This window comes from Eutrema salsugineum, unplaced genomic scaffold, assembly GCF_000478725.1.
Source record: "Eutrema salsugineum unplaced genomic scaffold, Eutsalg1_0 scaffold_23, whole genome shotgun sequence".
In the NCBI taxonomy this organism is placed as follows: domain Eukaryota; kingdom Viridiplantae; phylum Streptophyta; class Magnoliopsida; order Brassicales; family Brassicaceae; genus Eutrema; species Eutrema salsugineum.
Window position 1 is genome coordinate 216,468 of NW_006256805.1, and position 27,019 is coordinate 243,486.

Sequence of the window (27,019 nt, forward strand, 5' to 3'; positions counted from 1 at the left end):
GCACTTTAAGGTAACATAGTTGATATTAGTTGATATTTGTTTATTTTTATATAATTCTCAATTTTTTATGATATTATATTTTAAATTGATTTTTAAGATTTTTTTTGGATAAAATTTTTAAAATTGTTTATAATAAAATACTAACACACACAAAAATAATGATTATATTCGTATTTTTTATGATATTGCATTTTAAATTAATTTCTAAGATTTTTTTTTGGATAAAATTTCTAAAATTGTTTATAAAAACATACTAACACAAATAAAAAATAATGATTATATTCGAATTTTTTATAATATTGCATTTTAAATTGATTTCTAAGATTTTTTGGGATAAATTTTTAAAAATTGTTTATAATAACATACTAACTCGTTGTATGTATGTGATAACAAATAATGATTATAATTGCTTTTATATTTATGATATTTCATTTTAAATTGATTACTAAATTTTTTTTTTATAAAAAATTCTAAAATTGTTTATAATAACATACTAACACACATAACAAATAATGAATATATTTACTTTTATATAAGATTTGAAATAGTTCAAAAGAAAAACCCGCACATTACGTGCGGGTATTCACCTATGCACTGGTTATGCAACTATAAATAATGGTTACATTAAACTAAAACATGTTGGTTGTTATTTCAAAACGATTTGATTGAATATTTGAATTAGATACATGCTATAAATATGTTTTATTGTGAGAAAATATATGTTCTTTGATATTTATTAAATATATATAGATTATATTTACTAAATATATATAAATATTTGTGAATCATGCATATATATAAACGGTTGTTTTGGTTAAAAATGACAATAGTAATTAGTCTAGTAAATTTAGTCTACTTTAAAAAAAAATATGACACCTCAATATGATAGTCATGTAAATAACACATGACATAAAAGTTCTTTTTTAAGTGTCATTCTCAAATAATAATAATAGAAAATTATATGTTTTACGACCTCTATATGTTTAGGATTGGCTTTGTGTATCATGGGCTGAAATAAAAGTGAGAGTGGAGAGGAAGAGTATCATAGAATAATGACATGAAAAATAACACTGAATCTTAATGGGTAAGTTTAATCAAAACTAATGGTTGACTACAAAATTAGATAGATAATAAAAAATTAGGTGGTTATGAGAGTGAAAACAAAAATTAGGTCATAGTTATCCTTCAATTTTATGTTAATTACGAAAATACTATTTATCACAATATTTCTTTTTTCAAATTAAATTAACTCAGTTAACGCAGTTATCGTCAGTTATTTTTTCATTGGATTGATCTTTTCATCACAGACATTATTCGTTATTATTATTATATCATAAAAATTTGGAAATTAACGCAATTATCGTGTTAACCCAGCTATCATATTAGAATAAATTTATGTAGTTACTTGCTAACGATATATATTAACATTGCTAACAATATATGTTAACATACTAACAATAATATCTGATATTTGTTAACGTGCTAACAAAGTTAACAATAATATTTGATACTTGTTAACATGTTACCTGATATTTATTAGCGGCTAACAATAATATATAATACATGTAATGTGTTAACATAGTATGTTAGCTTGCTAACGATAATATATGATTCATAGAACGTATTAACATAGTATGTTAACTTGCTAACGATAATATATAATACTTGTTCTTTGGTCCTCGGTGAATCCATCATTTTTTTGTAGTTACTTGCTAACGATAATATATAATACGTATTAACATATTTATGTAGTTACTTGCTAACATTGTACGTTAACATGCTAACAATACTCTCACCACTGTTCCCATCAACATCATCATCATAGAATTATCACTAACCTCCATTTTCACATTCACCATCTTCTATGAGATAATCTAATTGAAGACAATATTAGATGGCGACTGATTATAATGGTTAAAGAACCCGAGTGTGGCTATTCTTCTGCTTCATTATCTTCTTCTCGAAGATCAAGCGATGCAAAATTTAAAAAGAAAAAAAAAAGTGAAAACGAGAAAGATAAGAAAGAGAGAGAGAGAAAGAGCAGCTGAAAAAGTGTTTGTGGGTGAAAGATGAGAGATAGAGAATAAATGAGTAATTTGTAGTTTAAAGAACAAAAGGAAAATATAGTAAAATCCATTACTTAATCCTTGTTAAAAAAATTGTTAAAAGCTGTTTTTTAATTTTGCTATTATCTATTAGTATCTATTGCTATTACTCAATCTTAATAGTTAAGTATTTTTATATTATGTTTAGTAATTTTTAGCGATTTAAATTCGGATGGTAATTACACTAATACAAACCACTAGAAATAGAATAAATTACTCTAATTGTTTTATTAAACACATAGAGAAACTCTTAACACTGTAGAAGCCATTTTTCCTTTACTAACTTTATTATTAAATCCCGCTCTTCGCCGCATAAACTCTACACTTTCTCTCAGTGGGAAAAAAATAAAAAAAACTCTACACTTTCTCCAGCTGTAGTCTAAGTTTAGATACCACAACAAGATATATGATAATATATATTTTGCATTTAATAATATTCAAATACTAGTCCAACCGAACCTTGCTAACTTTCTTCTCACGACTTTCATTTTGTCTTTAGTTCTGTTTCCCAAAAACACTTAGCTGTTTTCTTACTGTAATCTCTAAACGCGCTCTTTGCATAACTGTCAACCAAATCTTTGTTAGGTTTTGGTCTCTTTTGAAGTTTTCATTTTTACCCCTCTCTTCTTCCCCTATATATATAAAACACACACAAACTCAAACACATCAAACTCAGAACACACATCACTTCAAAGCTTTCTTCGTCTCTTTGTTTTGCTACTTCTACATATTTAAAAATGGCATCTTTTATCTTGGGTCACAATCTTGGAGTCTTGTTCTTGTTATTCGTCGTTGCGTTTGTGTGTCTAGACGCAAAGACGGACAAAACGCAGGATTACATGTCGTTTCAGTACCACAAAGGAGCGCTTCTCACCGGAGACGTCTCCATCAACCTAATCTGGTACGGGAAGTTCAAGCCGTCGCAGCGTGCCATCGTAACCGACTTCGTCACCTCCCTCTCGTCATCTTCCCGGAGATCAGCCACGGCCCAAAACCCTTCAGTCGCCACATGGTGGAAGACGGTGGAGAAGTATTACCACAAGACGACGACACGTGGACACCTCGCTCTCTCCCTCGGAGAACAGATCCTCGACGAAAGTTACTCAATGGGAAAATCATTAACAGAGAGAAACATCAAAGCCTTAGCCGCAAAAGGCCGTCAAAGCTATGCTGTCAACGTTGTGTTGACCGCTGCTGATGTAATGGTCCAAGGCTTTTGCATGAACCGATGCGGGTCGCACGGGTCAGGTTCGGGCAAGAAAATATCAAAATTTGCGTACATCTCGGTCGAGAACTCAGAGACTCAGTGTCCGGGACAATGCGCATGGCCATTCCACGCGCCGGTTTACGGGCCGCAAAGCCCACCACTTGTGGCGCCTAACAACGACGTGGGTTTAGATGGGATGGTGATCAACTTGGCGAGTTTGTTAGCTGGGACAGCAACTAACCCTTTCGGAGATGGGTTTTACCAAGGGCCTAAAACGGCGCCGCTTGAGGCTGGTTCGGCTTGTAGTGGAGTTTATGGTAAAGGTTCGTATCCTGGTTATGCTGGTGAGTTGCTTGTGGATGCAATGAGCCGTGGGAGTTATAATGCGAAGGGAGCAAATGGGAGGAAGTATTTGCTTCCTGCTCTGTTTGATTTGGAAACATCTGCTTGCTCCACTCTGCTTTGAACACTCAAGTTGGTGATACGTTTAAAAAGCTCAGTTTAGTATACACTAGATTCAAATAATCCCTTTTGTTTCTTAATATTCTTCTGATTCATATAATTCTTTTGTTTACTTAGATATTATTCTTTTTAAATTGTAACGTGATATATAGCTATTGATGATATCAATTGCTTTCTTAAATTTCTTTTTAGTCGAATATTACAACATATTTGCGAAGAATTAGTGAGGAGAGCAAAGCTTCTTGCAGTCCATCGCAAATTTGCAAAGGAAATGTAAGGACACATTTTGTAGCAACTTGTGATGGGAAAACTAGCGGTTTTAAGTTTGGACCAAGTTTTAAATGAAAAAGTGACCGTCTGATTGCGATGGTGTTTAGGAGTATGAGCAAACAATTTAGAAAAAGTTGATGCCAATGCAAGTATTCTAAACATCGTAAGCATGTAGAAATGACCTTTCTTCTTTATCCTCGAGTTGGGCAAAAGCATGATCATATGTGGTTATAGGGTTATCAAAATGAATCCAAGAGGCTGTATAGTCGGTTTAGTGGATGATGTAGCGATGCAACAAGAATTGGAGAAGTCTCCATCCCAATGGAATCAACACATGATGTTATACACTCTGATCGATTTAATATAGAAGTTTACGACATCTTAGACGAATCTAAGGAAGATCCATAATCAGACGAATTCAAAGAGTTTGTTAATGAAAAACACTGATGAGGCTAATGGACACTTCTATGTATATGAAAATGAATCTTATTAATTTTAAGAAGTGTTCTCTTATTTTTTAAAATGTGACTTTCTCCATTTGCGAGGGCACTACGAGTCATGAAATGATCCACAAACTCAGTTGAGGAACATATTCAATACTTGCAAACTAATTACTAGGTACCATCGCCTGAACAAACTCTGTTTTTGGACTCCACCTTCCTAGAATAGACTTTATGGAGCTTATCAGACTGACCTTCAAGGTAGATAACAGCCAAATTTGGTTCTATGCGCTTGCGGGAGAAGATAGAAAAGCATGCAAAGAGAAAATGAAACCAGAGATGATCACTTTAGTAACTCAAGGCGACTTTGGATTGGTTTTTAAATCGTTGTTGTGGCCTGCCTGAATGGCTTTTATTAGAAGGTAGGAATCTCCCCCTTTATGCGAAGGTGATCAAAATTCTGTATATAGTATAAAGTTTATACAAAAGATGTTCATTATTACACCCTTGGAGATATAAATAGAAAGGGTCATACATTAAGAAACGCTGAAATTCAAACCTAGGAAAAAAAAACATGTGATGATGGTTATCATTGATGTTGAAGTTCTACCGTGTCTGAAGAGGAAACAATGGTTCAACATCTGAACATGACGAAGACGATGCAACGAAGTTGTATTGAGAAGCTGGAGCGGTAACAGCAATATTGTTCCATGATTCTACCCTTGCATTAACTTCCACAACGTACTCGTTTCTTGTATTGACCTCTTCCTCTATTTCTTCTTCGTTTCCACCAACATACTCGTGTGGCTGCGTATCTTCAAGAAGAGATCGAATCCTTTCTAATTCCATTGACACTTCTCTCATGGTTGGACGTTTTTTTCCTTTCAAATTTAGACACCTCCTTGCAATCTTTGCCGCTGCAGTAACTTGATTCAGCTTGCAGCCATCTCTGATCCGTGCATCAATAATGTCAAAGAGTTTGTTCTCTTTCATTGCAAGAATGAAATAAGTTGACAGTGTCCTGTTTTCTTGAGTCCGCAAGAAAGAAATTGACCTTTCTCCCGTGATGAGCTCGGCGAGCACCACTCCGAAGCTATGGACATCACTTTTTTCAGTGAATTGGCTAGACTGGAAATACTCTGGATCTGTATATCCTACCGTACCTGAAACAACTGTTGTCAGGTGGGTATGATCAACTGTTACTGTTCTCGAAGTGCCAAAATCAGAAATTTTGGCTTGATATTTCTCATCCAACATTATGTTTGTAGACTTGATGTCTCTGTGATAGATTGGAGATGATGCAGCCGAGGGCAAGTATGCAAGAGTCCCTGAAATATCTGTAGCAATGCGGAGACGCACGTCCCAAGTAACCATCGTGTAATCATCAGACTCATTATAAAGATGTTCGAAAAGATTACCATTAGGAACAAACTCGTAGACCAGAACAGGAACATCTGTCTCAAGGCAACAACCCAAGAGTTTCACAATGTTCCTGTGGTTGATCTGAGAGAGAATGACAATTTCATTGATGAACTCGTCTAGCTTGTCTTCGTCTACAACTTTAGACTTCTTCAATGCTACAATGCTACCATCGACAAGCATTCTCTTGTACACAGTACCTTGACCACCCTGGACAAGTATTCAGTTTAAACTAAAGTTTTTAGTGGCTTTCTCCAACTCTCTCGAGCTAAACACTCTTGTCTTATCGACTTTGCCTTCCTTTGAAGTTAATTGTTGTTGCAGCAATATACCACCATTACGTTTGAAGAACTTCTTCTTTTGGTTTAACCTTCTTTGCTTTTTAATAAACTTGTATAACCAGTGTATTCCACCAATAAAGATCAAGCCAAAACCTATACCAATCCCTGCAAATCCACAAAATATAAATGATTTGCAAAATCTATTTTTTTTCTAGTATTCCTTGGGTAAATGGAAAACATAAATGTTGATGATAGTCACAATAAACAAAAGCTTTTGATAGATGCAAGTAAATTTGGAATAAAAATATGCCCACGACTTACCTATAGCAATTACTGAACGTTTAGGGCCTGTAGTGTACACACAGTCATAAGATCCCTGCAAATTGACACAAGTGCCCCCCACTGCAGTACAAGTTCTTTCCACGAGAGTTTTTGCTTCTTGGCATTCATTAATATCTGGATAAAACAAAAAATACATATATAATCAATTGATGTTCTTGCAATTTTACCTTGACCATGACTGTCTTGTATATAAAAAAAAAATAGAACCAAGAACTTCAGAAGCAATCACTAACCTTTGCATCCGAATTGTTTGTATGGGTTTCCTCCGTAACCTTGAGTGCACCCGCATCTTTCATAGTTAAATGAACATTGTAATCGCATGCACAACTTATTGTTGGATCAAATTTTGTCTCTTCTTTAGATTCTGTTACATTCTTGCATCCCAAAGAGTTTATGAACGACATATTTGTCGCAGGAATGAACCATCCTAGCTCAACTGTAGAATATTGTGCAGCATAATGCTCTCGCAGGCTATGTTTACTTACCGAAGAGTATGAATGGGCTGTTAAGAAAGCAACTTTGCACCCTGTCGTCGTGTTGTTATCGTCTATTTTGACACCGACGACCTGTTGAAACCCATAGGCTATTGCCGTGCAAATTTCTTTATCCTCAAATGTGCTTGCATCGCAACCCTGAGGCTTAGTATAGGGTATGCTTGCCGTGCAAATTCCTTCATCCACAATTGTGCTTGCATCGTAACCCCCGGGTCTAGTACAATTGATTCCATTTAAATAAACTTCTGAAGCCGTGAGGTTCTTTGTACCACAACTCAACCTGCAACCCACCAAGCTTGGCTCCACATTCGTCAACCATGCCGTGTTGTTGCAACCAGCCACTATTAAAGTATTACCGTCTCCAACGGTAAAAGGGGTACCCCTCAAATCCAAAAGTGATTCATGCTTTTCTTCTCCGTCGTTTGAGCATCCTTTTGAAGTTATTGGGTTTTTTATGCGAAGTGACCCATATGCCTCGATACTCACAACTTCCTAAGCAATTACTGAAAGAAAAGGGACAAACTTCTTGTTAAGTTTCCTGGGCTTCCAACTCAAAACTAATTGGCAATGAATGGATTGGCCCAAGTCCCTTTATATATTAGTGTCGTCTCATCCCAACTTTCGATGTGAGACAATATTCCTTCACACGTCCCCTCGAGATGATGGTTCTTCTAACCATTCATCTCAAAAGAATTTATTGGGATATATTCTATATATCTACTTGAAAATATTCTCGTATCTATTTGCATATATTCGGGTGTATCTTTTATATTGTAATCTTCCTATTTCTGTGGGAAGCTAGGTCATATCTCTGTGTATATATGCTGATCGATTGATCTGAACATAATACAAGAAACCTTCATACCAATATTAGGCTTCTTGACATGGTATCAGAGCTCTAATTCACAAAAATTGCTCATTTTTTCGTTTTTTCTCTCTTTATATCATCACTTTGTTTGCTCTGTTCTTTCTGATTCAATTCAATGGGAGACAAAGACAAACAGGGTGAGTTTACCGAGTCGTCGGCGGTCAAATCAACAGCTGCTTCACCATCTGCTGTTGAGGTCCAGTGCCGCACGATCTCACCATACAACCTCTCGTCGAGTGACAATCCGGGTTCTGTGATTTCTCAACCTCTGCTCAAAGGGCCAAATTACAATGAATGGTCTGCTAACCTGCGTATGGCCCTCAAGGCAAGGAAGAAGTTTGGGTTTGTTGATGGTTCGATTCCACAGCCAGCTTCAGATTCGAAGGACTTGGAAGACTGGTGGACCAACAACGCTTTGGTTCTCTCCTGGATCAAATCGACGATTACAGATACTGTACGCTCAAATCTCTCACACTTGGAGGTTGCGCGTGATTACTGGGAACATATTCGATGGCGCTACAGCGTTAACAACAGTCAACGTGTTCAACGCATTAAAGCCGAACTTGCTACATGTAGACAACATGGCTTGTCTATTGAGACTTACTACGGCAAATTGATGCAGCTTTGGACTGCATTATCGGAGTACCGCAAACCTAAAATCTGCAGTTGCTCTACTGGTGCCGATTTGGAATGTGAGCAAGAAGAAGACAAGCTTCACGAGTTTCTCAAGGGCTTGGATGAATCCCTTTATGGATCCGTGGAATCTAATCTTCTCTCGCGCACACCATTACCTTTCGTGGATGAAGCATACAGTGCTCTTCTGCAAGACGAAGACTCGAAACACACATCACGAGTCCTCGATGATAGACCAGAAATTGCAGCTCATGCGATTCGCTCCAATTCTGGGTCGTCTCCCTCTGTGCCTCCGCGTGGTGCAGCTATGTCCCGTGAAGAACGAATGAAACTTCTCTGCACCAGCTGTGGTCGCAAAAGTCATCTTGCTGCCAACTGTTTTCGTACTCTTGGTTATCCGGATTGGTGGGGAGATCGTCCAAGAGGAAAGACCACGTCTTCTACAGGAACTGCAGCACCATCTTATACCTCTGCTGCCTCTGCTAGTGTTCATGCGACTCAGGTTCTGTCTTCGCCGCAGTCAGCCTCTCATGCTGTTCAAGCTTCCGATCGCGTTGGTTTGAGTGGGCTCAATGATGAGCAGTGGCGAACTCTTGTTACTCTCCTGAATGAACGCAAGCAGCCGACATCTACATCTTTGAGTGGTATGTTTTTTTAGGCTCTTTGATTATTGATTCTGGTGCTACAAATCATATGACAAGATCTCTTCATTTCCTCTCCGACATCAGAGAGGTTACACCTTTGCCTCTGAAACTGCCTGATGGCAGAGTCACCTTTGCTATGCAACAGGGAACTGTTGTTCTAAGTTCTACACTTACACTTACGGATGTGCTCTTTGTCGATGGTTTACAGTGTCATCTGGTTTCTGTTTCTCAGTTTACGCGCCAGCGCGATTGTCTGTTTCAAATCACTGATCAGATTTGTTTGATCCAGGACCGCATTACCAAGATGCTGATTGGAGTGGCTGAGCAGCAGTCGGGTCTTTACTTTCTTAGATGGCTGGAGTTCGCTGGAGCAGTGCAGCATACGGATCGCGTTTTGAGAGAAGTATGGCATCACCGATTAGGACATCCCTCTTCTGGTGTTTTAGATTTGTTACATATTTCAGATTTTTCTCCTATTAGTGCTTTGCTGAACAAAGCGTGTGACACTTGTATACCAAACAGACTCGTTGTTCTTTTCCTACAAGTTTTAATAAGACAACAGCTCCTTTTGAGCTAGTTCATTGCGATTTATGGGGCCCTTATCGAACTATGACTCATTGTGGTTCTCGATACTTTCTGAGTGTCTGGCTATATCTTCTTTCGACTAAAGTCGATGTTTCTCGTACACTTAAGAACTTTATTGCCCTTGTGGAGCGACAATTTGCAACACAGGTTAAGACCATTCGTAGCGACAATGGTACCGAATTTCTTTGCCTAACGGCATTATTTCAAGAAAAAAGTATTCATCATGAAACATCTTGTGTCAGCACACCTCAGAAAAATGGACGTGTCGAACGCAAGCACTGTCACATTCTTAACGTTGCTCGGGCTTTGCGATTTCAGGCTTCACTTCCACTTGAGTTTTGGGGCGAATGCATCATGACAACAACTTATCTGATTAATCGAAATCCTACCCCTCTGCTTGACAACCTTACGCCATTTGAACGTTTCTACAATCGCCCACCTACTCTTACTCATCTTTGTATTTTTGGGTGTTTATGCTACGCTCACAACCAAAACCATAAGGCAGATAAGTTCGCTACTCGAAGTATTAGAGGAGTTTTTGTTGGCTATCCTTATTGCAAGAAAGGATGACGTGTCTTCAATCCAGAGACAGGCAAGATTTTCTCTTCTCGAGATGTGGTGTTTTGCGAATCAGACTTCCCATTTGCATCGGAGTCTTCTCCTGTCACAGAACATGCGCCGCTGATCTCTGCACCTTCTGATTTGTCGTCTACTGTTGATGATTCGCACTCTCCTCTGGCTCCTGTGCCGTTTAATGACACTCCCGTGTCGTCTACTGATGAGTCCCCAGCTTCACAATCTGAATCTCTTGCAGATTCGGATCCTACTCCTCTCGCAGTTGATACAGCCACAGACCCTGTTGTTGATGTCTCTCCGAGTGTCGAGCTCTCACTGTCTCTCTCTGATTCGGCTTCTCCAGACTCTGTTTCTCTTGACTCTGTTTCGATCGACTCTGTTACTCCTGCTGACTCTGTTACTCCTGATCCTGTCGCTGATTCTGTTACAGCTCCAAGTACAGAACCTGCTGTTGAAGAGCTCGGTCGCGGTTGCCATGTGCGACAATTACCGAAGAAGCTTCAAGACTTCGTTCTCCAAACGGTTTCTCCAGATGCGTCTTCCTTCCCTACGGCTCCTTATGCACTAGAGTTCTACGTCGACTCTTCCATATTCTCAGAAAGTTACTGTCACTTTCTTGCTGCGATTTCCTCTGTAACAGAGCCGAAATCTTTCAAGGAGGCTGTTTTGGATGAACATTGGCGTTTTGCTATTAAAGATGAGTATGATTCTCTTGAGGAAAATCAAACATGGACTGTTGAAGATCTTCCTCCAGGGAAACATGCGATTGGCAGTAAATGGGTTTTTAAAGTCAAGTTTCGTTCTGATGGTTCCATTGAACGCTACAAAGCTCGTTTGGTGGTTCTTGGCAACAATCAGATTGAAGGAGATGACTATGAAGAAACTTTTGCACCTGTCACAAAGATGACCACGGTTCGTACGTTTCTTCAAATTGCTGCGTCTCGGAACTGGGAAGTACATCAGATGGATGTCCATAACGCTTTCTTACATGGCGACTTAACAGAGGAGGTTTACATGCGTCCTCATCCGGGTTTTCGTGGTGCTGATCAGAATAAGGTTTGTCGCTTGCGTAAGTCCCTCTACGGTCTCAAACAGGCTCCTCGCTGTTGGTTCGAGAAGCTTGCGTCTGCTTTACGTGACTACGGGTTTGTTCAATCCATTCCCGACTACTCTCTGTTTAACCTGGACAAGGGATCAGATCATTTACAGGTGCTTGTTTATGTCGATGATCTAATTCTTTCTGGAAGTTCCCTGTCACTGCTTGCATCCTTTAAAGACTATGTCAATAAGTGTTTCCATATGAAGGATCTTGGTATTTCGAAATACTTTCTTGGCTTGGAACTTGCGCATAATCCGACTGGCATTTACATCTGCCAGCGTAAGTATGCACTTGACATTATTAGTGATGCTGGTCTTCTTGCTGCTAAGCTTGTCGCGTTTCCAATTGAACAGAATCATCAGTTGGCCGTCGATGCTGGACCTGATTTGAAAGACATTCATAAATATCATCGACTAGTTGGTCGACTTATCTATTTGGCGGTCACACGACCTGATTTGGCTTATTCTGTTCACTTGCTCGCTCAGTTTATGCAAAAACCGAAGCAAGCTCATTGGGAAGCTGCTCTTCGTGTCGTGCGGTATCTCAAGGGTTATCCGGGTCAGGGTATTCTTCTGCGTGCTCATGTGGATCTCAAGATTGAGGCTTGGTGTGATTCTGATTGGTCAGGTTGTCCTCTTACTCGGAGGTCACTTACGGGTTGGTACATCACTCTGGGAGGCTCTCCTATATCTTGGAAGACACAGAAGCAGAAAGTTGTCTCTCGCTCTAGTACGGAGGCCGAATATCGTGCGTTATCTATGACCGTTCAAGAGCTTCTTTGGATTCGTAATCTTCTTGAGTCTTTTGGTATCACTTTTACGGCTCCGATTCCTCTGCATTGTGATAGTAAGTCTGCTCTGCAGTTGGCTGCCAACCCACTCTTTCATGAACGTACTAAACATGTAGAGAATGATTGTCATTTCATACGAGATGAGATTGTTCGCGGAACTATAGTCACTCGTCATGTTAGCACACACTCGCAGCTTGCTGATATATTCACTAAGGCGCTTGGTCGTCACCAGTTTGAAGATTTCTTATCCAAGTTGGGCGTTTTTGATCTTCACGCTCCAACTTGAGAGGGGGGGGGGGTATTGGGATATATTCTATATATCTACTTGGAAATATTCTCGTATCTATTTGCATATATTCAGGTGTATCTCTTATATTGTAATCTTCCTATTTCTGTGGGAAGCTAGGTCATATCTTTGTGTATATATGCTGATCGATTGATCTGAACATAATACAAGAAACCTTCATACCAATATTAGGCTTCTTGACAGAATTCTAATTTAGGATTAGTTTTAGGTTAGATTGGCCGGACGAATCTTTGGATCGGGCCGAGATAGTAGAATGATCACGACACTTTTTTTTAGGTCGGATCGAGTATTTAGGTAGAGAATGGAGCTGCGTGTGTTTGGAGTGAATATGAGCTCTGATACCATGTTAAGTTTCCTGTGCTTCTAACTCAAAACCAATTGGCAATAAATGGATTGGCCCAAGTCCCTTTATATATTAATGTCGTCTCATCCCAACTTTCGATGTGGGACAATATTCCTTCACTTCCCTTTCCGATTAATACATTCGATTTCAAACCATTTCTCGAGATAACAATCCACTCCGATTCCAAATGGATACGGGATATGGATTTCTCCACATTGCCTAACACAACGGGCATCAGTGAGACCAGAAGAATAAAAGATTAAGAAAAGTAAGAGAGAAAAGTGAATCAAAAGGGAACAACGATTATTATAAGAGCTCATGTTTATGATCTGCTCAAGAAAATAATTCTTCTTTCCTTGATATTTTTCTTTGCTCAAACCAGACGGGTTTTATAAGGAATAGATAGAAGAGAAATGCATCCGTTTACTTGGACCTAGCAATAGGTCTTGAGTCTTCGTCTTAGGATAAGACAAGTTGCTAAGAGTAATAATTCACACCTCATATTTGCTTCTTTGCTCAACCTTTACTATCTTTTTTGCTTGACTCTTGAGTCTTCGTCTTTGGAAAAGAAAAGTAGCTGAGAGTTATAATTACTTCTGTGCTCAATTTTTAGTCATTACTATCTTTTTTTCTTGACTCTTGAGTCTTCGTCTTTGGATTTTGTTTTTGTAGGCTTACTGAAAGCATCTCATACCCTCCATCTTTTGAAATATATTCGTCCATATATTCATGAGAAAGAGACAGGAAAAAAAAGTACGTTCAATTGTTCAAAGCCTTTGAAGACATGCCAAATATTGAATACTACAACTTCGATGCCTACCTAGCAAAAGAGAAACCTAAAGTGGGCCAGGAAATGAAGATTTAGCCTAACTAACACCTTCGGTGAACTATTCAAGATTTTCTTTTTTGAATTTTTGTTCTCTATGCATGTCAATTTTCATAGCTACAAAATACAACTCATATCATCATAATTGACTATACAATCCATAATGATAACAAATTATAGAGTTTTATTGATTTTCAAAGTCAAGAGATTTGTAAAATTTTCATAGAGTTTTGTTGGATTGTAAAGTTTTTTTTAATCTTTCTAAACAATCTAATGTTCAAAAAAAAAAAACAAACAAACAATTCATATATATACTTTTAATTATAATGGTATCCAAGGAGTATATATAATATTTTGAAAATAATGTTTTATGTGTTAAATTGTTGAGAATCCATATTTCATTAACACTAAATATTAACAGAACAATATAATTACTAAAATTCAAACTTTTTTAATAACAAAAAATTTTACTTAGATTTTAAAATTATCAAACTAATAACAATGGATTTATAAATAATCCACAAAAAAATAATGGAATATGGCAAATTCCACAAGCCACTAACAATATAATCTTATTAAACTTTAAAATTTATCATAAGTCAACCTCCCAATATCCCCTTAAACCGCACATATAGAAGCAAGAAAGAAATTTTAGGTTGCATGGAATTTTGTTAACGATGGGTACGTTGAAATCCTATTTTGCTATTTCCCTCTAAAGCCTCTATTAATTATCTGTGACTTATGACTTATATTTCTTCTTGTCTTATACTTTGAAATGCTGCCATCTGCGTGATACTTAGTTTTAAACACCCACTTCACACCAATTGAGTGTTATTCAGGAAGCTCAATTAGCTGCCAAGTTTGATTCTCCTCTATGGATGTTATCTCTTCATCCATTACTTTGCACCATTTTTCTTTCTCTACTGTCTCAAGGAATGTTCCTGGATCAGAAGTGAAAAGTGCATGCTGGACTTCATAAATTTCTTGCAGGAATCTGAACTTTTGAGGTGGAGTTGAGCTTGAACTTCCATCTTCACTACTACTTGACCCATTACCAGTGCTTGAATTAGGTGAACTAGGGAATGAATTTGTTGGTGTATTAGCTTCTGTAATAGCTGGAATTTGATTTATTTTCTGCACATCACTGGTGTTCATAGAAATTTCCACAAGCTCACCATCACGCCAACTACAAACAGCTTCCGCATGAAAGGTAGTATTTCTGCTTTCAACAATCTTTCAACTCACAGGACTATACAATCTATATCCTTTAAATTGTGAACAATATCCAAGAAATATGCATTTCTCAGATTTGTCATCAAGCTTTTTCCTGAGAGTGATAACACCGTATTTTTACCCATTTTCATTAAAAAAATTTTATGCTATTTCAAAGAATTTTTGGGAAAACATTGCAAATAGGAAAAAACACATTTTTAGTTCAGCGTCAAACCGTCAAAAATTCAGTCTTAAATGAAATCTTTTTCACCGTCTGATCCAACATAAATTTTGAGACGTTCAAGAGGATCCAGCTAAATTTCCATTGTAATTTACTTGAGGACAATCAAACGGTTTAATCAAAGATACAAGAAGATCAAGATGTCCCATCAACCAACCCGACATTCAGCTGACCCGCGGCAAACACCTGTTTGGCTGCACCTCACGCCGCTCACCTGTTTAGCCGCGCCTCACGCCTCTTACCCGCGGTGGACCTTCACTCCACCAATCCTGGAGGAGTCTCACCCGCGGCACAACCTATCTCGGCACTGAGGCCCAACTACAAACCCATTTGCAATTCTATTCAAAGAAAGCTTAAAGGACGACCTAGAAGACTTGGGAAAATTGCTCGAATGACCTTCATGGTTGAGGAAAATGCGGTAATAACCTCGTTATAAAGAGATTATTTTATTCATTTTTATTTAATACAAAAACATGGTGGATAACTATTTTATCCTTCCATCTCTTAGAAATCACGATCCAACCAGCAGTGAATCGTGCTGAATCGAACCCAAATTGAATTTTTTGGATCTAACCTGAGAATCTTAACCTAAAACGTCATGATGCTTCCCCTAAACGACATAACTTATCTATTTATCCTATTTACACCCGATTTTACAGTCACATTTTCTCAAAAATTTCAAACGAAGGGGAAAGAGTAAGTTTCAAAATTCAAACGACGAAGAGGACAACTAGGTAAAGCTAAGATATACAAGCAGTCGATTCATCAATTTCTTCGCTGGGTAAGTGTCAATTAAGATTGATAATTGCATGTCGATTATTTCTTTTGCATGGACACATGATGGCTCGGACAAAGCGACCAAATGTTGAATTGCGAGATGAAATTTATCGAAGAAGAACATAATCATGAAGACATAGAACAGAATCAGGAAGATGTAGAACAAAATCAGGATCGGTACGAGGTGCTATGTTTGGGAAGCAGTGACAAAATTTCTAGAAGGGTTAAAGTATCCGAGGGGAAACAGAAGAATGTGAAGAAGGAGAAGAAGGAAAAGAAGAAGAAGAAACCAAAGACTGGGTAATACCTATATGTGCTCTTGTTTGTTTTTGTCTTATGGTAATACTTGGATTCGTACAACTGGTATCATTATGTATAACTTTTTATGTTTTGGTGTTTTATTTCGTAAAACTGGTAATACTATTAATCAAGTTTCATCATTTGATTTCGTAGTACTGGAAATACTAGATATAAGAGTTTTTCTTTAAAACCATTAAAACATTTAGTACAACATATTCATCAAGTCAAAAATTAAAACTAGTAAGCAAATATTTAATTATGTAATCAAAATTATATTTTAAGAAAAACTAAAATTAAGACAAAGAGATAGTATAGTATATTAAAGTTCTTCTTTAAAAACCATTAAAACATTTAGTATAACATATCCATAAAGCCAAAAATCAAAACTAACAAGCAAATATTCAAATAAGCAAAATTATTTTATTTTAAAAAAAATCTAAAGTCATGAGTGAAAAAATAGGATATCATATTAAAGTTCTTCTATAAAATCATTAAAAAAAATTTAGTACAACATATCCACAAAGCCAGAAATCAAAACTAACAAACAAATATTTAATTATGTAATCAAAATTATATTTTATGAAAAACTAAAATTAAGACAAAAGGTATATTAAAGTTCTTCTTTAAAACCATTAAAAGATTTAGTACAACATATCCATAAAGCCAAAAATCAAAAATAACAAGCAAATATTCAAATAATCAAAATTATTATTATTTTTTTTAAAATAAAGTCATGAGTGAAAAAATAGCATATTATATCAAAGTTCTTCTATACAATCATTAAACAATTTAGTACAACATATCCATAAAGCCAAAAAATCAAAACTAACGAGCAAATATTTAATTATGTAATCAGAATAATATTTTAAGAAAAACTAAATTAAAATCAAAGTTATATTTTAGGGTTTGAGAGGGAAGGAATGGTCTGGAGACATAGAATTCGCGAAATGCAAATATAATTTTTAATTTAGTTGATTATCCGCACCATGTGCGGAGTAAATATTAACTATAATTTTTTTATTCGAATATGCAAATATAATATATATAAATACAGCTATAAAAATGTTAGCTGATATTTATAATTGCAAATATATATGATGATTATGCAATTATAAATAATGATCAAAGTTGTATTTATTTTATAATACAATTGCATAAATGCTAGATAATTATTGATTTTATAATTAACTTTAGTAGTATTTTTTATATGAATAAAATTACACATTAAATATACTAAATTAGATTAATATGTTTTATCTAACCGGTCTAACATCAGACTAAGATACTTTGCTTTAATATAAAAAATGTGAATTATAATATGAATGAAAAAATTAGATTTTATTATTATTAAATAAATAATATGATTATTTTTTAACAAAATTAAAATTAAAGAAAGATGAGATTAGAAAATAATTTTTAGTAACATAAGTAATATTATGTATTAAATTTTTATAAAATATGTTGATAAGAAATAGAAAGAGAGAAAATATCTTTACAAATTAAATGTTTGAGCATTAAATATACTAAACTAGATTAATATGTTTTATCTAACCGGTCTAACATCAGACTAAGATACTTTGCTTTGATATAAAAAATGTGAATTATAATATGAATGAAAAAATTAGATTTATTATTATTAAATAAATAATATGATTTTTTTTAACAAAATTAAAATTAAAGAAAGATGAGATTAGAAAATAATGTTTAGTAACATAAGTAATATTATGTATTAAATTTTTATAAAATATGTTGATAAAAAATAGAAAGACAGAAAATATCTTTACAAATTAAATGTTTGAGTATTAAATATATATTTGATATAAACTAATCTTTAACCAAATTAATGTTAATGGCATGTAGTGTAATTTATCTAGTAAGTTGAATCTAATTTCAAAAAATCCTCGAGAAACTCTCTGAGATTGACACATCAGCATGGCAAAATTATTAATAACACATGACATAAAGGTTCTTTTTTAAGTGTCCTTTTCAAATAATAATAGAAGATCAACTAGTTACAACTAGTTAAAATTACATAGTGCAGATAATCAACTAGTTACAAAGAAAAACGCAATATTACATTATTATCTAAAAGAGATACACATAGTTATACCAAGTAGTCTACTAGTTGTTCCAAGATGCAAATTAACATAAAACAACATGAGCAAGTTAGCTGCTGCTTCCAGGATCACTCATTTAAGCCTTCAAGTACACCACCTCTTTTTTTTCCGTCAAGGTTCTCCAACCGACGAGAATCGATTTGTTCTTCTTTTTTTTTTTGGTATATGGAGGAGGTATGCCAGTAATAACTTTCACATCCTCGGGAACATTCTATTCGGAAAAATGAGGCACTAGATAAATTATCCTGTAATGACCATTGTTCCATGAAATAATACCTGGAGCATAAGTCATGTAAATCAAGTCATTCCCTTACAACTTCATGTATATCTTCGCAGCAGCTATTCCATGTACATAAAAAGTAGTATGGTATATTAAAGTTCTTCTTTAAAACCATTAAAACATTTAGTACAATATATCCATAAAGCCAAAAATCAAAACTAAAAAGCAAATATTCAAATAATCAAAATTATTTATTTTTTAAAAAATTAAAGTCATGAGTGAAAAATAACATATTATATCAAAGTTTTTCTATAAAACCATTAAAAATTTAACATATCCATAAAGCCAAAAATCAAAACTAAAAAGCAAATATTTAATTATGTAATCAAAATTATATATTATGAAAAAACTAAAATTAAGACAATGAGGGAGCATAAACGTACATAGTAAAATTTTTATCATTGTCTAAGAGGAGCCTTTGTCTAAGAGAAGCTTACTTTCATAATAATGTAAAAGATTTGTAGAGATTATAGGAGATTGAAACTGAATCGGAGCTGGTACTGGTAACGAAGTGTATATAACTGGTATGACTTGGTAATTTTAGATTAGTACAATTGGTATAACTTGATAATTATGACTTGATATGACTTGTTAGTTTTGATTTTTGGCTTTATGGATATGTTGTACTAAATGTTTTAATGGTTTTAAAGAAGAAATTTAATATATCATACTATCTCTTTGTCTTAATTTTAGTTTTTCATAAAATATAATTTGATTACATAATTAAATATTTGCTTGTTAGTTTTGATTTTTGGCTTTATGGATATGTTGTACTAAATTTTTAATGGTTTTATATAAAAACTTTGATATAATACGCTATTTTGCACTCATAATTTTAGTTTTCTTTTTTTTTTTAAATAAAATAATTTTGATTATTTGAATATTTGTTTGAATATGCTCCATGTATTATTTCATGGAACAATGGTCATTGGCATATCACATGACAATTTATCCAGTACCTCATTTTTCTGAATTGAATGTTCCCGAGGATGTGAAAGCTATTACTGTCATACCTCCTCCATATACCAAAAAAAACGAAGAAGAATAACAAATCATTTCCGTCGGTTGGAAAACCTCGAAGAAGAAAAAAAAGAGGTGGTGTACTTGAAGGCTTAATTGGGTGATCATGGAAGCAGCGACTAACTTGCTCATGTTGTTTTATGTTAATTTGCATCTTGGGACAACTAGTAGACTACTTGGTATAACTATGTGTATCTCTTTTAGATAATAATGTAATACTGGGTTTTTCTTTGTAATACTAGTATATTTTAACTAATGCGATATAACTGATAATACTGGTATAACCAACACAATAAAGTAAAATTAGTATTATTGATTGAAGTTGTTAAATTATGAAAAATAAAATTTTAAGTAAATCTAAATACAGACGAAAAAACAAAAATTATAGCACCTTAAATAGTTATAATAGATTTAAAATATTTTTACGAACTCAAATAAAATTTATAACATAACGGTTTTATTATAAGACTTTCACAAAAAAACATGGTTTTATTATAAGATTTTCACAAAAAACACCTTATACTTGTATGATCACTTTGTTTATATTAGCTACTTCATGAACTAAAATACACATAAAATAAGTTTTACTTAATATTAATGCATAGAATCTTAGGAAGCATACTCTTATTATCTAAAATCATCTGTAATACTAAGATATTAATTTTTTGGACTAGGTAATACTAATTAAATTTGAAAACACCAAAAAGTACTACTATTTGGAAATTGGTGTAACTAAAATATTTCGGAAATACTAAGAAAAATGTTGGCGGCTCTCACTAAAGAAAAGGGGCATACATGTGCTAAAAAATGGCGCATGTGTTTTGCTGGGTCAATCTATTTTATTCGGACCACTTTATTACCTTCCCTCTCTTCTCATTTCGCGAAATCGATGTCCAGACCATTTCTTCCCTCTCAAACCCTAAAATATAATTTTGATTTTAATTTTAGTTTTTCTAATAAAATTTGATTACATAAATTAAATATTTGCTTGTTAGTTTAGATTTTTGGATTTTTGGATATGTTGTACTAAATTTTTAATGGTTTTATAGATGAACTTTCATATAATATGCTATTTTTTCACTCATGACTTTAGTTTTTTTTTTAAATAAAATAATTTTGATTATTTGAATATTTGCTTGTAGTTTTGATTTTTGGTTTTATAGATATGTTGTACTAAATGTTTTAATGGTTTTAAAGAAAAATTTTAATATACCATACTATCTCTTTATTTTAATTGTAGTTTTTCATAAAATATATTTTTGATTACATAATTAAATATTTGCTTGTTAGTTTTGATTTTTTGGCTTTATGGATATATTTTACTAAATTTTTTTAATGATTTTATAGAAGAACTTTGATATAATATCCTATTTTTTCACTCAAGAGATTTTTTAAAAAATAAAATAATTTTGATTATTTGAATATTTGCTTGTTAGTTTTGATTTTTGGCTTTATGGATATGCTGTACTAAATTTTTTAATGGTTTTAAAGAAGAACTTTAATATACCACTATCTCTTTGTCTTAATTTTAGTTTTTCTTAAAATATAATTTTGATTACATAATTAAATATTTGCTTGTTAGTTTTGATTTTTAGCTTTATGAATATATTGTACTAAATGTTTTAATGGTTTCAAAAAATAACTCTTATATCTAGTTTTACCAATACTACGAAATCAAATGCTGAAACTTGAGTAATAGTATTACCAGATTTACAAAATAAAACACCATAACTAAAAAAGTTATACATAGTGATACCAGTTGTACGAATCCAAGTACCACCATAAGACAAAAATAAACATGTGCACGCACGAGTATTACCCAGTCTTTGGTTGCTTCTCCTTTTCCTTCTTCTCATTCTTTTCCTTCTTCACATCCTTCTGCTTCCCCTCGGTGTAAGGTGATAACTTGTATTTTGATTTCACTACTTGGCGTTTCCTCTTTATACCCTGTTCAGATGAGTCAGTGTCGAAATCAACTTAATGACTCATTGTACAACCACGCCTTCGCCTGATCCTCTTAGGTTTCTCCTTCTCTCCATCAGTAATGCCTTCGAGTTTCTTCTCCAAAGTATCAGCACAGATTTCTGTCTCCTTCTGTCCACCAGCAACCCCTTCTGGTTCTGTCTCCTTCTTTCCACCAGCAACCCCTTCGGGTTCTGTCTCCTTCTATTTTTCTTTGAATAATTCCATCGTCGGATTCCTCTTCTTCCTGATTTTGTTATACTTCTTCCTGATTCTGTTCTACTTCTTCATGATTTTGTTCTTCTTCGATAATTTCATCTCGCAATTCAATATTTGGTGGCTTTTTCCGTGCCATCCTATGTCCATGTAAAAGATATAATCGACATGCAATTATCAATCTCAGTGAAGAAGAAGTAATAGGCACAAAATTGAGACTTACCCAGCTAAGAAATTGATGAATTGACTGCTTGTATCCCTTAGCTTTACCTAGTTGTCCTCTTCGTCGTTTGAATTTCAAAACTTACTCTCTCCCCTTCGTTTAAACTTTTTGAGAAAATGTGACTGTAAAAACGAAAATGAAGAAAATAGAGTGTAAATAGGGTAAATAGAGGAGTTATGTCGCTTTAGGTTAAAATTTTCGGGTTAGATCCAAAAAATTCAATTCGAGTTCGATTCAGCCATGTTTGGATCGTAATTTCAAAAAAATGGAAGGATAAAATAGTTATCCACCATGTTTTGTATCAAAAAAAAAAATTGAATTAACTAATTTTGTTATAACGAGATTATTACCGTATTTTTCTCCACCAAGAAGGTCATTTGAGCAATTTTTCCTTATTTCGGGTGTATGCTCCTGTAATGAGTTTTTGAGCCATAAACTTTTATTTATTAGGTTTAAGTCAAGGAGATAGGGATTCTTCCTTTGAACCCATGTTACATCTTTTTTTATTTATCTATTTCAGTTTATGCATCTATCTATTATGCTTTTCTTTTAATGCATCGATGAGGATCAATCTATTCGATTAGGATTGTTATTTTCTCAGCCATATTCTAGATCTCATCTCTTCTAAGTTGTACCTAATGCATGAGGTTAGAATCATGAACTAATCTCTGAACTTAGGTTTAATTAGAGCCACGACAGTGATGTATCAGATTGCCATACATAGCTTTAGAAGAACATGGTCGCTGTAGGAGACAAAATCTACCTGAGAAGATGTGAGAAAGAATAAATTCAGTTTAGTTAATGCATGATCTCACTCATGGCTAGAGACAAAAGCTAATGGTCGAGTTTGAGTGATTATTTGGTTATGGTGACGACAATTGGCTAGCCATACAAGTGTATATTCTAGTTCTACATAGATACTTAGAAATCGATTAGACATACGACCGTAAGCTAATTATAAGATTCTCAAAAATCGATTAGGACATTTGAGAGTAGGTGATGAGGACACTAGCTCGGAGCAACCCCAAGACTTGAAGATTCCTACCATGTACGAGCCACCAAGGACTAGGTCAGGCACGAGAAACATGAGGGAAGGGTTCAATGAAGCTGTGGAGGCTCTAATGATGCAAGAAGGACATAAAGAACTCACCAAGACAATGGAGCAACTCAAGATTACAAGCCAAGAAGAATATGCCGTGGACGTGAAGGCACCAAGCCCAAGTTTAGACGAGGAAACGTGGCCGCTACTAAAGACCTACCTTGGCCCAACATTGCTCGTCATTTCTCAAGTTCAAGACATAGACAACCCGTCTTCGAACCACCTCTAAAGCAATGTGAGTCTTTAAATTTGAATTCATTAACAAAGTTTCCTTTTCTTGTTTTGCAGGTTTTATCGTTAGGTCCTTTAGTTAATTTTCCTTTTTAGATTGTTCTTAGGGTTATCGAATTGTTCTCTTTACTTTTTACAGAGTCTGTTGCGTTTTGAGCTTTCCTTTTTTTTGATTTGTCGACCCTAGAAGGTCACAGCTGACGGACTATTTATAAAGTCCCATATGCAGCTTTGTAGCTCACGTTTTTACCTATTATCAGTAAAGAGAGCATTTTCTTTAGCAAAACCCTAGAGCTACAAAGACTTGTGCGGCTGCCCCTTGTCCTTGTGTTCTTCCGACTTATCAAAGCTAGATCATAAGCTTTGTGGCGTCCTTCGATCCACCGGTTACTATCATCCCCGAGTTCGTTCATTGGACTTAAACAAAGAGAGCCTTGAGGCCAGTTGTTTAAGTCACCATCTTCCCCACACTTCATTCATCTCGTGTCCGAGTAGAGAGAGCCTTGAGGCCAGTTACAAGGATCCAACTCACACTACACCCGATCTTATATCATTTTTGGTATCAGAGCCGAAAGGTTCTGCGTCAGGTGATATTTATCTGATCTGTTCCCTTCTTTTCATTTTGTGTTTAAGTCTCTTTGATTTGTTTTAAGTTGAGTAGTTACCGTGTTAAAAAAAAAAAGAATAGAACATACTCGCATCTAGTTTTCTTAGCTTACCTTTTGCATTTAAGACCAAAGAAAAGTCATAAAAACATGTTGTGCAACTAGCTATTTAGTCGAACTCATTTGTTATTGCATCCAAAATTCAAAAAAAAAAAACAAAAAAGCATATCTATATACCCCCGTCTTCTATAGTTTTGAGCATTGCATTAAGTTTCGCCAAGTTCAATAGTTTAAACACCCTCAGTTGCATGTGATCTAGTGTTGTTTCTGTTGAGTTATAGATTCATGGAGGAACAAGCTGTACCGGCCCAAGACACTATCTTGCAAGCCATTGCGGCAATGTGACAAGACATGGCCGCTCAACTAGGCCGTATGGAGGAGAGGGTTGGACGGTTGGAGGTACCAAGGCGAGAGGCCGTCAGGCCAATTCAAGTGCCACCACCACAACCACAACAGGGCCAAGGAGATGAGAACATGGCTGAAGAGGAAGGAGATGTGAACAACAATCAAAGGAGACAAGACCCTCCTGACTTAAGAGCACACCAACGGCTACGAGACCCTGTCAACCGCGGCCGAATCAGAGACGACGAAGGTAATAGACAGGGAAACAAGGATATCAAGCTAACGGCTCCTACTTTTGCAGGCAAGGTGGATCCCGATGCTAATCTAGAATGGGAAAGACGCATGGAATACATTTTTGAGTACTACGGCTACAACGATCAGAGGAGAGTGGCCTTAGCAGCGGCTCAACTCACCGACCATGCCTTGTCTTGGTGGGACCGAGATGTGGCTGAGAGGAGGAGGCATCGCTACGAACAAATCAGTACATGGGCCGCGATGAGATACAATCTCCGAAGGAGGTATGTACCACCTTATTTCCATAGAGACTTACAAAAGCGATTTAGAAAGATGGTGCAGGGTCACAAGTCAGTTGAAGAATATTTTGAGGAATTTGAGACCCTCCGGAACAAGCTAGAACAAGAAGATACCGAGGAGAACCTCATGGCTCAATTCCTTGATGGCCTTCATGACCGTATTGCGAGAAAGGTGGAGAGGCAACCCTACCATGATATTTCTGAGCTCCTACACTTAGCCATTCAGGCTGAGCAGCACATTAAGCGCAAAACGACGGCCACCAATCGCACCAAGCACAACCAAACGTGGAGCCAGCAACCGCCTAGAACGTTAGACAAGGGTAAAGCGGTGGAGACCAACTCCAAATATCAGAAGCCGCCAGCTGATCCATTCAAAAGCAATCGGCCAGACGCGGGTAAGGTTACAAGCACTTCTAGATCGAGAGATATCATTTGTTTTAAGTGTCAGGGGCGAGGGCATATGGCGAGAGACTGTCCTAATCAAAGAGCTATGATCATGACCTCAAACGGCGAGTACGAGTCTCAAGATGAACAGGACGAGGAGGACGATGCCGAGCTTGACACTGACATCGAATACCCTGATTCGGGTGAGATGCTAGTGATCAGAAGAGCCCTCAGTGCCATAGTTGAACCAGAAACCGTACAGAGGGAAAACATATTTCACACCAGGTGCACCGTGCACAACAAGGTATGTAGTTTAATCATCGATGGGGGTTCTTGTACTAACGTAGCCAGCAAGACTATGGTTGTTAAGCTAGGTTTAAAGACAAGTAAGCACCCTAGGCCCTATAGACTCAGATGGCTTAACGATGAGACCGAACTAAAGATCACCGAGAAGGTTACCATTCCTTTTAGCATCGGTAAGTATAGCGATCAAGTGGAGTGTGATGTGGTGCCTATGCAAGCCGGCCATCTTCTGTTAGGAAGGCCTTGGCAATTTGACAAGGAGACTCTCCACAATGGCCGAACCAACCATTACGTCTTCACTCATGATAAACGTAAGTTCACACTTGCTCCACTCACACCGGCTCAAGTCCATGAGATGCAACTTAAGTGTGCAAAGGACTCCCAGGTAAGTAAGACTAACTTATTTATCACCTCAACTGATGTTTCTAAAGCTATAGATCACCATATGCCTGTGCTACTAATGGTCTTCCGAGAGGCCCTTCTTGCAGGAACCGGTGAGTCTGAGCTACCACCCGAGGCCTGTTAGACAGGTTCAGCGACGTGTTCCCGGAGGAGATTCCAGCTGGGCTACCACCTCTCAGGGGAATAGAACACCAGATTGATCTAGTGCCATGAGCTGCTCTTCCCAATAGACCAGCATATCGCATGAATCCCACCGAGGCCAAGGAACTTGAGAAGCAGGTTCAGGACTTAATGTCTAAGGGGTATATACGCGAGAGCCTCAGCCCCTGTGCTGTCCCGGTTCTTCTAGTACCCAAGAAGGATGGGACTTGGAGAATGTGTGTGGATTGTAGGGCTATAAACAACATAACCATCAAATACCGCCACCCTATACCTCGGCTTGATGATATGTTGGATGAACTACACGGGGCCACGGTCTTCTCAAAGGTGGACCTTCGCAGTGGCTACCATCAAGTGAGGATGAAGCAGGGAGACGAGTGGAAAACCGCTTTCAAGACCAAGCAGGGTCTATATGAGTGGCTCGTCATGCCTTTTGGCCTCACTAACGCGCCAAGCACTTTTATGAGGTTAATGAATCACATCTTAAGGGCCTACATTAGTAAGTTTATAGTTGTGTATTTTGATGATATATTAATCTATAGTAAGTGTTTTGCGGACCATATTCGGCACCTTGAGCAAGTATTAGAGACTCTTCGTCAAGAAGGTCTTTATGCGAACCTCAAGAAGTGCAACTTTTGCACTAATGAGCTTGTGTTTTTAGGCTTTGTGGTAAGCTCTCAGGGATTACGAGTTGATCAAGAGAAGATAAAGGCGATTCAAGAATGGCCCACACCCACGACCATAGGACATGTTCGAAGCTTCCATGGGCTAGCAAGCTTCTATAGGCGGTTTGTTAAAGACTTTAGCACCATAGCCGCCCTCTCACTGCTGTGATCAAGAAAGTTGTGGCCTTTTCTTGGGG

General features: G+C 36.1%; 3 protein-coding genes across 3 annotated transcripts; 2 read left to right on the top strand and 1 right to left on the bottom strand.

Annotated features, from left to right (window-relative positions):
* Positions 1–2,793: 2,793 nt before the first annotated feature.
* LOC18015375 (protein EXORDIUM-like 1) lies at positions 2,794–3,955 on the top strand. The gene has a single exon (XM_006397363.2). The coding sequence runs from the start codon at positions 2,843–2,845 to the stop codon at positions 3,776–3,778; it is 936 nt and encodes a 311-aa protein (XP_006397426.1). The 5' UTR covers positions 2,794–2,842; the 3' UTR covers positions 3,779–3,955.
* Positions 3,956–4,925: 970 nt separating this feature from the next.
* Positions 4,926–7,445, bottom strand: LOC18015376 (wall-associated receptor kinase-like 10). Its single transcript, XM_024154863.1, is given in 4 exon segments — positions 4,926–6,349; positions 6,506–6,640; positions 6,760–6,890; positions 7,012–7,445. Coding segments are annotated over 3 exon segments (1,482 nt in total). The 5' UTR covers positions 6,848–6,890; positions 7,012–7,445; the 3' UTR covers positions 4,926–5,090.
* Positions 7,446–24,385: 16,940 nt separating this feature from the next.
* Positions 24,386–26,198, top strand: LOC112086107. The gene is made up of 2 exons (XM_024154881.1): positions 24,386–25,981; positions 26,085–26,198. Exons 1-2 carry the CDS (start codon positions 24,386–24,388, stop codon positions 26,196–26,198), a joined length of 1,710 nt encoding a protein of 569 aa, XP_024010649.1.
* The last annotated feature ends 821 nt before the right edge of the window (positions 26,199–27,019 follow it).